Source organism: Lipotes vexillifer, unplaced genomic scaffold (genome assembly GCF_000442215.2).
Source record: "Lipotes vexillifer unplaced genomic scaffold, Lipotes_vexillifer_v1.1 scaffold313, whole genome shotgun sequence".
Lineage (NCBI taxonomy): Eukaryota > Metazoa > Chordata > Mammalia > Artiodactyla > Lipotidae > Lipotes > Lipotes vexillifer.
The window spans coordinates 12,508-27,284 of NW_006781950.1; the positions used below are offsets into that span (position 1 = coordinate 12,508).

General features: G+C 35.2%; 1 protein-coding gene across 1 annotated transcript in view; it reads left to right on the top strand.

Annotated features, from left to right (window-relative positions):
• LOC103072482 (neurobeachin-like protein 1) overlaps positions 1-14,507 on the top strand; it is a gene marked incomplete at its 5' end in the record, with an annotated part of 26,055 nt that extends 11,548 nt beyond the window's left edge. The window contains 8 exons of the mRNA XM_007454887.1: positions 1,356-1,465; positions 1,905-2,077; positions 3,371-3,465; positions 6,749-6,865; positions 7,221-7,382; positions 8,570-8,718; positions 10,462-10,597; positions 14,406-14,507. Coding sequence (XP_007454949.1) covers positions 1,356-1,465; positions 1,905-2,077; positions 3,371-3,465; positions 6,749-6,865; positions 7,221-7,382; positions 8,570-8,718; positions 10,462-10,597; positions 14,406-14,507 — 1,044 coding nt within the window. The remainder of the gene's footprint in view (positions 1-1,355; positions 1,466-1,904; positions 2,078-3,370; positions 3,466-6,748; positions 6,866-7,220; positions 7,383-8,569; positions 8,719-10,461; positions 10,598-14,405) is intronic.
• Positions 14,508-14,777: the final 270 nt, after the last annotated feature.

Below are 14,777 nucleotides of genomic sequence, written 5' to 3' on the forward strand. Positions count from 1 at the left end.
TTTTTTTTTTTTTTTAAATAAATTTATTTATTTATGGCTGCATTGGGTCTTGATTGCTGTGCGCAGGCTTTCTCTAGTTGCAGTGAGCGGGGGCTACTCTGTTGTAGTGTGCAGGCTTCTCACTGTGGTGGCTTCTCTTGTTGCGGAGCACGGGCTCTAGGTGTGCAGGCTTCAGTAGTTGTGGCACGTGGGCTCAGTAGTTGTGACGCACAGGCTTAGTTGCTCCGGGGCACGTGGGATCTTCCTGGACCAGGGCTCGAACCCGTGTCCCCTTCATTGGCAGGTGGATTCTTAACCACTGCGCCACCAGGGAAGTCCTAGTTCTGTAATTCTAAAATTTATTTGGAATAATAAATATGTGAAAATACCAGGAAATTTTGTACGAGAAAATTGTGATGTAACTTCTTACTAGATGTTAAAATTTATCATAAGCAGTGAGAATAATGAAAATGAGATATAATACAGAATTGATAAAGGTCCGTCCACATGCAGGACATATTAGTGAGTACTTGAATTTCGTCATTTAATCCACCTAACAATCCTGTGAGATAGGTACAATTATTATTTCCCTTCCTCAGATGAGGAATTAAAACTCAGAAGTAACTTGCTCAAAGTCACAGAGCTAGCAAGCAAGGGACCCTGGCAAATGGACCAAACCTAGGTCTGTCTTATTCTGTCACTTAGAAATGATAAAAATTGAGCATAGCACAGTGAAAAGTAGAGATTCCAGAGTTAAACCTATTTTTCTAATTATCCATATTGTGTGTTTGCTTAGAAAAAACATCTAGAAAGATATACAAAAATAATAAGTACTTTTGAGTGGCAGAATTCTTGTGATTTTTCAGTTTTAATACCTGTATATTTTTAAGTTATCTGAATTTTTTTTTTGGTAATCTGTTACTTTTATCAAGGGAGAATAAAACTTTCCATTTTCTAATGCAAATATTCACTGTTACTGTCCCTAATAAAGGGAGACCTTCTTAATAATTCTTCATAAGATCTACTTATGATTTATGTTCTAAATGATAGGTGTCTTATTTTTATGGTAAGACTTGATCCTTAATTTCTTCTGACTGCCAACAAATAGATGCTAGTAAACTTTGAGAAATTTTGAGGAAAATAATCTTATACTAAAGAAAGATACATTGGGACAGCTTTTCTTGCAGTAGGATAACAATGAGCTTTTTAACCATTTGAATTATTTTAAGACCTTCTTAATGAGTCTCATGTTTTAAGTACACAATCCCACACTATTCCCTAAGTGACAAATGCTAACATCATGTGAGCATTTGGTTATTCTGTGTCACTTTCTTTAATTTTCATTTAATGTTTGTCTTCATGTGTTTCTTTTCCAGATAACAGTAAGCATGAATTACGTTATTGGAACCCATGGATGGCTGCCTTATGACAGAAACATTTCTAATTACTTTACATTCATCAGGGATCAAACTGTGACAAATCCAAAGTAAGTAAGTGAACATTTAAAGCAAAACAGGTACAGCTAGTACCTTATTGCCAGGAAAAGCAAATAGATTAAACTTTCCAACTTCCAGCTTTCCTAATCCTGGCATACCCTTACCTTGTCTACTTTGGGGCTGTTTACAGAATTGACAGTCTTACTAAATTGGCTTTGAAAGTCAAGATTTAAATCTTTTCCACACCTTCACCAATCTCAACTTCTTTACACTTAACCCTTGAGACTATTTTGTTACATGTATTTTTGTTTAATGATAATATAAGATTAATGTAGTTTATGAATGTATTTATCACTTATTAATAGACATTTCAAAATGAACAGTTGGACAGACTCGTTTTTTATTTCTTTTTGGAGAGATTAAAAAAACAGTTCATATCGGTCTAAGTGATCTTTTAAAGAAGAGTCTAATATTTAATTGTGTTTACAGAACTCAGCGTAGTATGAATGGACCTTTTGCTCCAGGGCTGGAGATAACTTCTAAGCTATTTATAGTATCACATGATGCGAAGTTGCTTTTTAGTGCTGGACACTGGGATAATAGCATTCAAGTGATGTCACTTACAAAAGGCAAAATTGTTTCACACAACATCAGACATATGGGTAAGCATTAACTTTTTTTCCCTGTAAAAAATTTTTCCTGTTTTTTTCCTAACCATAATAGTAGTACATACTCCTTATAAAAAGCATAAATTTTACCTTTGAAGCTAAGTGAACTTTTTGATAGAGTTGTGTTATGAATATTATATTCTTTCTTTAAGAGTGTCTAATGTATTTTGGTTATACTAAGCACTATATAAATTAAATACAGCTTCATAGTATCTGAAAGATGCTAGGCTACGTCTGAAAAAATTGGTTGCTAGAATTAGAATTTTATGAAAAAATGGTAAAAAAAAATCTGTCATAGTTGAATAAGAAATCAACTGTCCTATTCTTTAGTAGTAAAGCATGAGAGAGGTAAAATTGTTGAATATAGTTTAACCAGATGCTTCTTTTTTTTTTTAACCTTTATCTATCTATCTATCTACTTATTTATTTTGGGCTGTGTTGGGTCTTAGTTGCAGCACATGGGATCTTTTGTTGCAGCACGCAGGCTCTTCATTGTGGCGCGCAGGCTTCTCTGTAGTTGTGGCGCGCAGGCTCCAGAGTGTGTGGGCTCTCTAGTTGCTGCGCATGGGCTTAGTTGCCCCGCAGCATGTGGTATCCTAGTTCCCCGACCAGGGATCGAACCCAGGTCCCCAACATTGAAAGGTGGATTTTTAACCACTGGACCACCGGGGAAGTCCCTAACCTGGTGTTCTTAGTGTCTCAGTCTTTTCAATGTAAGAATAAAACACTGAGTAGATTTTTTCCTAATAAACCCATTAGGGAAGGGGAATGGAGTCTGTTACTAATCCTGTGCCAGTGACTCCCAAGGTGTCACTTAGCTCAGGTTTTTACAGTTTAGGAAAAATGTATTTTATATTGTGAATTTACAGTGTAATATGTACTATTTTGGCTACAGACACATATTCTATAGGATTGCAGTTCCAGGGGGAATAGAAGGTGAATGGGGATGAGAGAGTAAGGGAGCAGAGAAGCATATCAAAATTAACTGGGGATCCATTTAAAAGCTACCTAATCTCCTGCCAAGATTTTTGACAGGCATTCCCTTGCCTCATGTCTACTCTTCACCATCAAAGAAGGGTGGCCTCAAAGAAAGCTCTCCTACATGATTTTAGTGCTGCTCCTTTTTTATGTCAGTCTTTCCCAGTGCTTTTCCAATGCCATTCCTACATTTCTCCCTGCTAGAACAACTAATTTAGTAATAGTTTGAACATGACCTAAAATTGCCCTTATGATTCTGTTTCAGCCAAACTATGCCATTTCATTTTTTTACATTCCTTTTTCTTACAGATATTGTGACTTGTTTAGCTACAGATTACTGTGGAATACATTTGATATCTGGTTCCAGAGATACTACATGTATGGTATGGCAGATAACCCAACAGGTAGTCACTCCTTTAAATACTCTTGGTTTAGATCAGAGATTCACCCTGGGAATACTATTGAGATGTTCTAATAGAATACTGAATTTTTCTCTTACATTGAATGATTATTTGAGCTCCTTTGCCTCCTTTTACCCCTCATTCTGTTCTGTCTTAATCACCACTTTTTTCCCTAGGTTTATTGTTTGATTCCTGACCTTATCTCATATTACCTTCCAAAGATAGCTCCTTATTAACTTCTTCTAGGAAAACAATTATTTTTCTTGTCTTTGTTAACATGATGATATTCCTATTTTCCTTTCAGGTGGAACTACTAGAAATTATAGATTTAGAATTTTCATCAACCTTATTGTGTACTCTCATGCTAATGTTGGTGCAAGGAAGTGTCTTTTTTCTTTATGGCTTCTGGATTTTCTACCTTGCTTAGAAAAATAAACAGGCGTTTTCTCACTCCAAGTTTATAAAAATATCATCTAAAATAGTTCTTGTAACACTTTTCTTATTTTATTTTTAAAATTTCAATCTTTAATCCATTTCTATATTTTGTAATACAGAATATTTAATATTAGATATATAATTATGTAGAAAGTCATTTATGCCAGCATAAACGATTACCTACTAAATTGGATCTTTTTCTGTATTCCCCATTCTTTTACATTTATCTATTTTTGTGTCAACACCAAAATGTTTTTACTTTAGTAGTTTAATATTTGGTAAGGCAAATCCCCTCTCACTGTGTTTCCTTTATTAACCACAGCTATTCTTATATGAATATTTATTCTTCTGTATGAACTTTAAAAATACTTTAACTATATCCTCAGAAAACTTCATTTTAGTCTTAATGAAATCATATTTATATATTTATTTGGTATGGATTGACATGTTTATAGTTATTCCTATCCAAAAATAGGAAATGTCTTTCCATATTTGTTTCAGGTGTTTTTTCAATGTCCTTTGATAATTTTTTTTTTTTTTTTTTTTTTCGGTACGCGGGCCTCTCACTATTGTGGCCTGTCCCGTCGCGGAGCACAGGCTCCAGACACGCAGGCTCAGCGGCCGTGGCTCACGGGCCCAGCTGCTCCGTGGCATGTGGGATCTTCCCGGACCAGGGCAAGAACCCGTGTCCCCTGCATCGGCAGGCAGACTCTCAACCACTGTGTCACCAGGGAAGCCCTGATAATATTTTTTAATAATTTTTTTCCATTTAGATCCTATACTTTGTTATATTTACTTTTAATTATCCTATTTTTATGACAGTTTCAGTGGGATTTTTAAATCATTTTTATTTGTAACTGACTATTGCTAGTAAAAAAAAGCTATTGATTTCTATACAGTTATCTTATATCTAATTAGTTTACCAAATCCTCTTATCTAGCTCTCATAATTATTAGTATTTCTTGGATTTTCTGAAAACAAGGTAGATATACATTAATGTGATCTGAAAATAATAGTGATTTTCTTTATCTTTTCCAACATACTAATTATTTCATTTTCTTACCCTCTTACATTATTAGCAAATATAATAAAGCAAGAAAATTATAGTGAGCCTCCGTGTCTTATGTCTGATTTTGATGAAATTACCTTCATTATTGTGCCATTTAGTATACTGTTTGCTGTTAGGTTTCACTAGGTTTTTTTAAATTTATTTTATTTCAGTAGTTATATTCCTTCCTTTTTTTTTTTTTTTTTTTGGTAGGCTTTTAGTTTTAATAAAATTTCAATTTACAGAAAAGATACAAAGGTAGCACATTTTTGCCATTTGTCTTAGCATTCTCTCCCAATCTTTTTCTCAGTATCTTTTTTTTTCTGAATACTTTAAAAGTTGGAAACTCTATGTTCCTTTACCCCTAAACACTTCAGTGTTTTTTCTAAGAACAAAGACATTCTTATACATAGCCACAGTGCAGTTATCAAAACTGAAATACTTAACATTTATACAATATCATTATCTAATCCACAGTCCAGGTTCTAATTTTGTCAGTAGTCCTAATAATGTTCTTTACAGCTATTTTCCCAGTTTCTTTTCCTTTTTTAATTTATAGTTTTACTTTTTCTTAATGTAATATGTTGAGAAGTGTCCTAGGTTTGAACCATCCTTGAATTTCTATAATAAACACATATAATTCATGAGATATAGTTATATTTTACTGCAGGATTTTATTTGCTAGTACTTTAGTTACTTCTTTACTTATAAGTGAAATAAATCTGTTTTTATTTTGTCTTTGCATGTTTACTATTCAGATATGCAACCTTTATAAAATGAATTTGAGAAGAGTCCATCTTCCTCTGTAACTTGAATTGATTAAATAATATAGGAATTACTTAATATTTAAAAATTAGATAGAGTAGACTAAGCACTCAGACTGATACTCTTAGAGGAAGGCAAATGTGACCCAAGTGATAGAGTGTCAGGGAGAATTCATTTACATTGTATAATGCTCGTAGAAGGTCTGGGCATTTATCTATGATAATCATAAACCAAATACCATGGGAACTACTCAAACATTCTATCATTATATATCATAGAAAGTACTGTATCAAACAAAGCACACTAAAAACAGATGAAGGAAACAAGTGCAGAGAGATTCCCTGCAATAAATTGTGCTATTAGAAGAACATAATAAGAATATCATTCAATAAAATAGGACCTCAAAGATGAAATTATAAACTAACATAATAAGATGAAAAGGGAGATTGCAGAAGAATCAAGCTGAGACTAAAACCAGTACCATTACAATTATAAATAAACCCAATGCAGAAGCATCAAGGAACAAATTTGATGTGACTGAAAATCAAATTATTAGCATGGAAGAAAGATTTAAAGTAAAGTGAATAGAAATGAAAAAACAAAAGGATTAAAGCAATTAGAAAAAGAATGATAGCTATAGAAATCAAAGACAAGTCAGCGTAAAGATAATTGATGTCCTTGAAATAAGGACTCCAATAAATGAAAAAGAGAAAGTATTCAGAGATGTAATAGAAGAAGTTTCTTTCAGGTAAAGGAAGAATAATTCTGCAGATGAAAAGGGCAAATAATATACCTGTTAAAACTAATCCAAATCAATCAACTTTGAAATTCTTCAGATTAAGTTTTTGAGCTTGAAAAGATTGAGAATAATTTGAGAATCCAAGGAGAAACCCAAGAATGAGTACTTGTATGAGTAGACTTAGTGGTAAGAACTAGTGCAATGTCAGTTTGTGATTAGACAGTTTAAATACAGTATAAACCTTTTTAAAGAAAATAGCGTACAAGGAAATTACCTTTGCTTTTCTGTTTTTATATTAGGGAGGTGTTCCTGTGGGCCTAGCATCTAAACCGTTTCAGATTCTGTACGGACACACTGATGAGGTATTGAGTGTTGGCATAAGCACTGAGCTAGACATGGCAGTGTCAGGATCAAGGGTAAGATTTCACCTTTAAAAATACTGATTTCTTTTTACAAATTCAGAGGCAATATTTATATTTAATTTTTTTTCTAGAAGAATTGGTAAAAGCATAGAAATTTTATACTGTGTTTGTCTTGAACTTTGCAAAAGTAGAAAAATACAGTAAAAAAGAGACTAGGTTCTATTTGGAGATTTTACTGGTCTTAGTAGTTAAGACTTGAAATTTCAAGATTGGAATTTTTCCTAAGGTACATGTGTCCTTGGTAGAATAATCATTTCCTTAGTTCCTTTACCATATTTCTTTCTCTTGCTCAGTTTCTTTTCTTCTTTTTTCTTTTCTTTTCTCATTTTATAATATTTTCTGTGTGTAGGATGGCACTGTGATTATACATACCATTCAGAAAGGTCAGTATATGCGGACTTTACGACCACCTTGTGAGAGTTCTCTGCTCTTGACCATTCCCAATTTGGCTATATCTTGGGAAGGACATATTGTCATCTACTCCAGCATTGAAGAAAGTACCACCCTCAAGGTATATAACAGTTTCATGCAGTAGGGCTAGACTATCTATAAGCCTGTCTTCTCCTTTGCACATTGTGTACATATGAGGAGGCATTCTGAAGAAGAACACCATATTTTGAAAAGGATGTTTTCCTTTCATCATTCAATTTGTTCATTCCCTATCACAATATTAGCCTCATGTTTGATTTTGTTTTAGGGCTTTCTATAGCCCTATATGACTTCAAAAATAATTTCTGATTATGTGGGACTTCATAAGCTTAGGTGGAAATTACAACTGAATTAAATGCTTTTAAATGCTTTTTGCACAAGACAGGGTATAAATAAACTAGCTGTGAATTTTATGTTTATTTCCTTTCAGTGATAAAGCTTTTTAAAAAATTAAGAGAACTTTTTTTTTGTTTTCAATTTTATTTATTTATTTATTTATGGCTGTGTTGGGTCTTTGTTTCTGTGCGTGGGCTTTCTCTAGTTGTGGCAAGCGGGGGCCACTCTTCATCAGGGTGCGCAGGCCTCTCACTATGGCGGCCTCTTTTGTTGTGGAGCATAGGCTCCAGACGCGCAGGCTCAGTAATTGTGGCTCACGGGCCCAGTTACTCCGCGGCATGTGGGATCTTCCCAGACCAGGGCTCGTACCCGTGTCCCCTGCATTGGCAGGCAGACTCTCAACCACTGTGCCACCAGGGAAGCCCAGAGAACTTTTTTAGTTTTGTTTTAAGAATGTGGGTTTTGTTGGATGAGAGTTTTAATTCTTTTGGAGGGGTGAGATTTTTAATTCTATTAAAGAAGAGGAGTACTTGTTTAATATTTATTTACTTAGCAATCTGATTGAAATCACTTTAACAATATTTCTGGGCTTCCCTGGTGGCGCAGTGGTTGGGAGTCCGCCTGCCGATGCAGGGGACACGGGTTCGTGCCCCGGTCCGCGAAGATCCCACATGCCGCAGAGCAGCTAGGCCCGGGAGCCATGGCCGCTGAGCCTGCATGTCCGGAGCCTGTGCTCCGCAACGGGAGAGGCTACAACAGTGAGAGGCCTGCGTACCGCAAAAAACAAAACAAAACAAACCCACAATATTTCTACCTACTTTCTCTTTAAGTATAACCATTTGTTTATTCCAAAATTTTAAACCCAGTCATCATTCTGTGATAGTCATAGTTTTAATTTGAGATCATTAAATTTTCTTCAACTAATCTTTGCAGGATAAGAATGCATTGCATTTGTTTTCTGTAAATGGCAAGTATCTACGGTCTCAAGTCCTGAAGGAACAAGTATCAGATATATGTGTAATTGGAGAGCACATTGTCACAGGCAGCTTACAAGGATTCCTGTCCATAAGAGATCTCCACAGGTAAATAATAAGAATTATTAAAGTATCACTTCGGAAAAGATGGTAGTATTTTCAGCCCAGAGAGAGTAAAATCTGTAATCTAAGATTTCTGATCGCTTTTTTTTTTTTTTGATGTTGGGGGTAGGAGTTTATTAATTAATTAATTTATTTTTGCTGTGTTGGGTCTTCATTTCTGTGTGAGGGCTTTCTAGTTGTGGCAAGCAGGGGCCACTCTTGATCACGGTGCACGGGCCTCTCACTATCGCGGCCTCTCTTGTTGCGGAGCACAGGCTCCAGACACGCAGGCTCAGTAGTTGTGGCTCACAGGCCTAGTCGCTCCACGGCATGTGGGATCCTCCCAGACCAGGGCTCGAACCCGTGTCCCCTGCATTAGCAGGCAGATTCTCAACCACTGCGCCACCAGGGAAGCCCAGATTTCTAATCTTTTTGTTCATCATTTATTATGAGCATGTCTTTTTTGGCAACTATGAAAAAAATTGGGGAAGATGAAGTATTTCTGGGTTGGTAATGAAATATAGATGTACATTTTAAAAATGCAGAAAATTTTATGTTGTGTACATTTTACCACAATTAAAACAATTTTTTTTAAGTAGCCAGAAAAAATTTTTTTCATAGTGCCAAGCCTGGATTATGGATTTGGAAATTTGTACAATTATAGTTTGAATTTTTAGAAACTAAAGTTAGGTTTGAAAAAATGTTTTTAATTGTGCTAAAATAAAGTATTTTTAAGGCTAGCACATCTGTTCTTGATTTTTTATGTCTGTGTTTAAAATCGGTGAGGGGTCTTTTGTTATTTCACCCAGTGAAGGAAAAGATGTTTGAAAAATGGATGTTTTTAAGTTTGGTATTCTTCATGTTTACGAACTTATATACACAAAGCACTGTTATTCCCTGCATGCCCAAATACATTTTTTTCTTTTCTTCTCATTTAAAAAACTTACTGTGACATATTTATACTCCTCAAAGTATCTTGGCCCCTCCCAAAGCCCTTTTTTTCTGAATCATTTCCTGATCCAGAGTGTTCTCTTATTACATTCATATCAGAATCACTTCTGTACCAACATCGCTTCCCTGTTTTTTTATTTTTCTTCTCATTTTTGTCATTCTTTCTCATGTGGTAGAGCACTGAGTCCACATTTCAGTAACGTCTTTCCAATATTTTGTATTACAACCCTAATCTTAGGGTATTGTTAAGAGAATCCCAAATTAGAAAAAAATTAATGGAATCTTCTGGCAGGTTAGTCTAGACCATAGTATGTACATCCTAAGATTCTTCATTCTCTAATCATAAAAGCTGTGAGCATTTTTCATAATGGGGTGTTATATTTTATACCATATTATATTTTAAAATATTTTATATTGTATATCGCATCTTTTAAGACAAAGCAAATATACCAATTTTATTTACCTTATCCCCCACCAACACACACTTTTTGAGCTTTTGCCCTTTTTATCCAACTTTTGCTCATTAATCAACAAGGTGAAGATCATTTTGTGAGAGCACATATATATGGTTAGAAGACAAACAGATGTTGGAAATACAAAAAAAAATCTGTTAAGTATTTTAAGTAATGCTATAAATATGGGCCTTTGTGTCACTCAGGTTTTCGGAACCTAAGTTCCCACATCTGTAAAATTAGAATGCAGAGTTAGATGATCATTAAGTTATCTTTCAGGTATAAAATTCTGTGAATCCATTGTATATCCATGTAATTATGTGTGTGTGTTTTATTTCTCTTCTAGTTTGAATCTCAGCATCAACCCATTAGCCATGCGATCGCCTATCCACTGTGTTTATGTAACCAAAGAATATAGCCATATTCTTGTAGGATTAGAAGATGGTAAATTGATTGTCGTGGGTGTTGGCAAGCCAGCTGAGGTAAAACCTAGCATCAAGAATTTAGTTTCCCGTACTGTTGGGGATTCCTTTGGTTCTTTATTCCAGCTGAATCAGAAGTCTCCATCATGAATAAACAAATTGAAAAACAAATTTGATTTTTCAAACTACAGTAAATGAAAGGGGATAAAACTAGTATTCAAGAATGATGTTTATATTATGATATTATTGAAATCACACATTTAACAGTTTATAACTATATGAAGAAGAAAGTTCTTTTATTCTCTTTTTCCAAATCTAGATTTTAGACCACATACTTGAATTTTTAATACATAAAAGCATTTGTAAAAAATGAAATATAGACTCAAACAACAAAACTACTTACCTTATTATTATTATTTTGTTAATTTGCCCATGGTGCGCAGCTTGCGGGATCTTAGTTCCCCGACCAGGGATCAAACCTGGGCCCAGGCAGTGAAAGCACTGAGTCCTAACCACTGGACTGCCAGGGAATTCCCCAAACTATATACTTAACTTTAATTTCAACAAATATTCAGCATGATTGTATGTCAGTTGTACTTTTGTAAAAGCATCATTTTTTTTTAACTTGGAACTACAAATATCCCCATATAAATGTGCTAATTCTCAATGAATTTCCTGTAGTTCCTATAAATTTATTTGCCAGTGGCTTATTAATTACTGAATATTCAGATATAAATGTAACACTGTTCCTTAGAAAACTAAGTGGCTATACTCCAAGTAATCTAGTGATTCTTCTAGAAAATTTATTTTGTTACACAGACTCATATTTAAGCATTATAAATTATTGCTATCATTGGTCTTTTCTGATAAGTCTAAAATGACCTCTGTAGGGGTTATTTCAGGAGAAGACATTACTGAATAACATACTGTCAGTAGTTATAATAAATCTATTACAGATCATAGGAACCTTTTTTTTAATAAATATTTAAAGATTTTGTTAGTCCTTATACTCTTTTTCAGGATATTATTTTAACAAGAGAGGTCTTATTAAATTAAAGTGATTGGGACTTCCCTGGTGGTCCAGTGGTTAAGACTTCGCCTTCCAGTGTAGGGGTGTGGGTTCGATCCCTGGTCGGGGAACTAAGATCCCATGTGCCTCCTGGGCAAAAAACAAAACATAAAACAGAAGCAGTATTGTGACAAATTCAATAAAGACTTTAAAAAAATGGTCCACATCAAAAATTCTTAAAAAGGGCTTCCCTGGTGACACAATGGTTCAGAGTCCGCCTGCCGATGCAGGGGACACAGTTTCATGCCCCGGTCTGGGAAGATCCCACATGCCGCAGAGCAGCGAGGCCCATGAGCCATGGCCGCTGAGCCTGCACGTCCGGAGCCTGTGCTCCGCAATGGGAGAGGCCACAACAGTGAGAGGCCTGCGTACGGCAAAAAAAAAAAATCTTAAAAAAAATAAAGTGATTGCCACAACATTTAGTTTCAGGTGTAATGATTCCCCAAATAATGTCAGCAAGTCTGTATCTCGATATTTCACTTACATTTAAAATATTTTAAGCGTTTTTACATTCAGTAGTAGAGTTTCTTGATTAATATATTTCCCAAGGAAAGATTTCCCTTCTGTCCTCTGCTGTGATGATTACTTGAGAACTCTGCTTAGACATTACTCTTTGAGCATGTTTCACTTTGTATGGTTTACTCAAGTGCCTTTAAATTTGCCTGCCCTCCAACTTAGGTAATTTGTTAAGTTTACAGTTTTACTGAATTAAAAAAAAGTGAAATGACGTTATGTGCACACATTTAAAAAAAATTGATTGGAAAAAAAATACCTAAGTAGCTTCATTTCATAGGCCTAAATCAGTGTTTTGTAATATTTACCAAATAAGTTTTTGGTCCTCACTGAAAGATTTATGTGTAGTCTACAACACATGGCATTTGAATTGTGTATAGATTTTGAATAAAAGTATTTTTTAGGGCTTCCCTGGTGGCGCAGTGCTTGAGAGTCCGCCTGCCGATGCAGGGGACGCGGGTTCGTGCCCCGTTTCGGGAGGATCCCACATGCCGCGGAGCGGCTGGGCCCGTGAGCCATGGCCGCTGAGCCTGCGCGTCCGGAGCCTGTGCTCCGCAAATGGGAGAGGCCACAACAGTGAGAGGCCCGCATAACGCAAGGAAAAAAAAAAAAAAAAGTATTTTTTATTGATTTTATATCTTTGTAAAATACATTTTCCATCAGCTGAATTATGGACCTACTTTAGTAATAAAAAATCTAATTGAGTACTCAGAATTTTGCATAATTATTAAATACAACTTTATGTGAACGTGTAGAAATTAAATAGATCAATAGTTGTGAAAAGAGTTCTATTTCAAAATCTATTTTTATCTAAAATATCAAAATCTTGATTAATGTATATTTTTAAATCATGTATCAGTTTTTTTTGTTTTTGGCGATTTTTTTTGCGGTACGCGGGCCTCTCACTGTTGTGGCCTCTCCCGTTGCGGAGCACAGGCTCCGGACGCGCAGGCTCAGCGGCCAAAGCTCACAGGCCTAGCCGCTCCGTGGCATGTGGGATTTTCCCGGACCGGGACACAAACCCGTGTCCCCTGCATCGGCAGGCGGACTCTCAACCACTGCGCCACCAGGGAAGCCCCATGTATCAGTTTTACATATTACACTGTCAGTATAAAATCCATATTTATAAATTAGATGTTAAAGTGGAACTAGATTAATGGAAATAATGGTTTTGGAAATACATCTGGAAATGAAAATGCAAAGCAAACATGCCAAAGTGTCTTTGCTTGAGGCTTATCTTTTATCGCTCCAATAATGGACCCTAGAAAAGTACCATTAAAAAAGGGAAGCAGATGAAGCACCATTAAAAAGTAGATTGCTGGGGCTTCCCTGGTGATGCGGTGGTTGAGAGTCTGCCTGCCAATGAAGGGGACACGGGTTCGTGCCCCGGTCCAGGAAGATCCCACATGCCTTGGAGCGGCTGGGCCCGTGAGCCATGGCTGCTGAGCCTGCGCGTCCGGAACCTGTGCTCCGCAATGGGAGAGGCCACAGCAGTGAGAGGCCCGCGTACCGCAAAAGAAAAAAAAAGTAGATTGCTCTTGGGAAGTAATTCCAACAAATCATATGGTTAGATTGAGAAATGTTTCCCATGTGGAGTTTTATTGCCCTATGTAGAAGTATAAGCACTTTTAGAAGGGCATTATCCCACTGATTCAATTAATTTTGATTAATAATTGTTATATGCTGAGAAGTGTGCTAGGTGATAAAAAATTTAATGGTGGAAAAATATGATTCTTACCTTCAAAGAGCTTATGCTATTCTTATTTTCTAAATTACTTACCATGCTATTGTTAAAGATTTTTTTACATTCTTAGATCAAACTATTTAAAAGTTACTTCCTTTTCATCAAAGTGTTATTTTACTTTCTTCTTATCATTGTGATTGTCATTAATAGTACTGCAAATATAAGATGAGAAAGTTCCCCAAAACTATGTGTCTTGTTGCCTGATTATGTATAATTTGAGAAGATTATTTTAATGAAGTGAAATGTAGTTTTGTAAATATATAAAGTAAAGGAGTCTTGTAATTTTGATATGTGGCACATTTAATTTAAAAATTTGTACGTTGGTATTAAATCTTTCTCAACTAAAAGACAATCGATGAAGAAAACCCTTTCTTTAATTATTATTAATTAAGAATCATTAAAATGTTAATGATTCTGCTGACAAAACCTATTTCTTGTACATTCTACAGAATCATTGTCTTGTATATCAATTTCATTTATTTTTTATTTTTTTTCTTTCTTAATAACAACTCTTCTTCATTTTTCTGGATTACTTTAAACAGATGCGCTCAGGTCAGCTTTCTCGAAAATTGTGGGGATCTAGCAAGCGGCTCAGCCAGATTTCAGCTGGAGAGACTGAATATAATCCTCAAGATTCCAAGTGATTGTTATTTCTGCCGTCTGTCATGGATAACTGAAATTTGATTTATTGCTTTGTCACTTTAATCTGTGACAGATTAAATGTGACATTAAATCACTTTAATGTCACATCTCTCAACTATCTTAAATGTTTCAGGGCTGTTATCCCTGAAAATCGTTTAGGGGTTACCAAAATTTGGTATCGTATGTGTATAAAAGTCATAGCTTATATTATTATTATCCACTAAAAAAATTTCTGGTTAACATCACTGAATCTATCTTATTAACTAATTCTT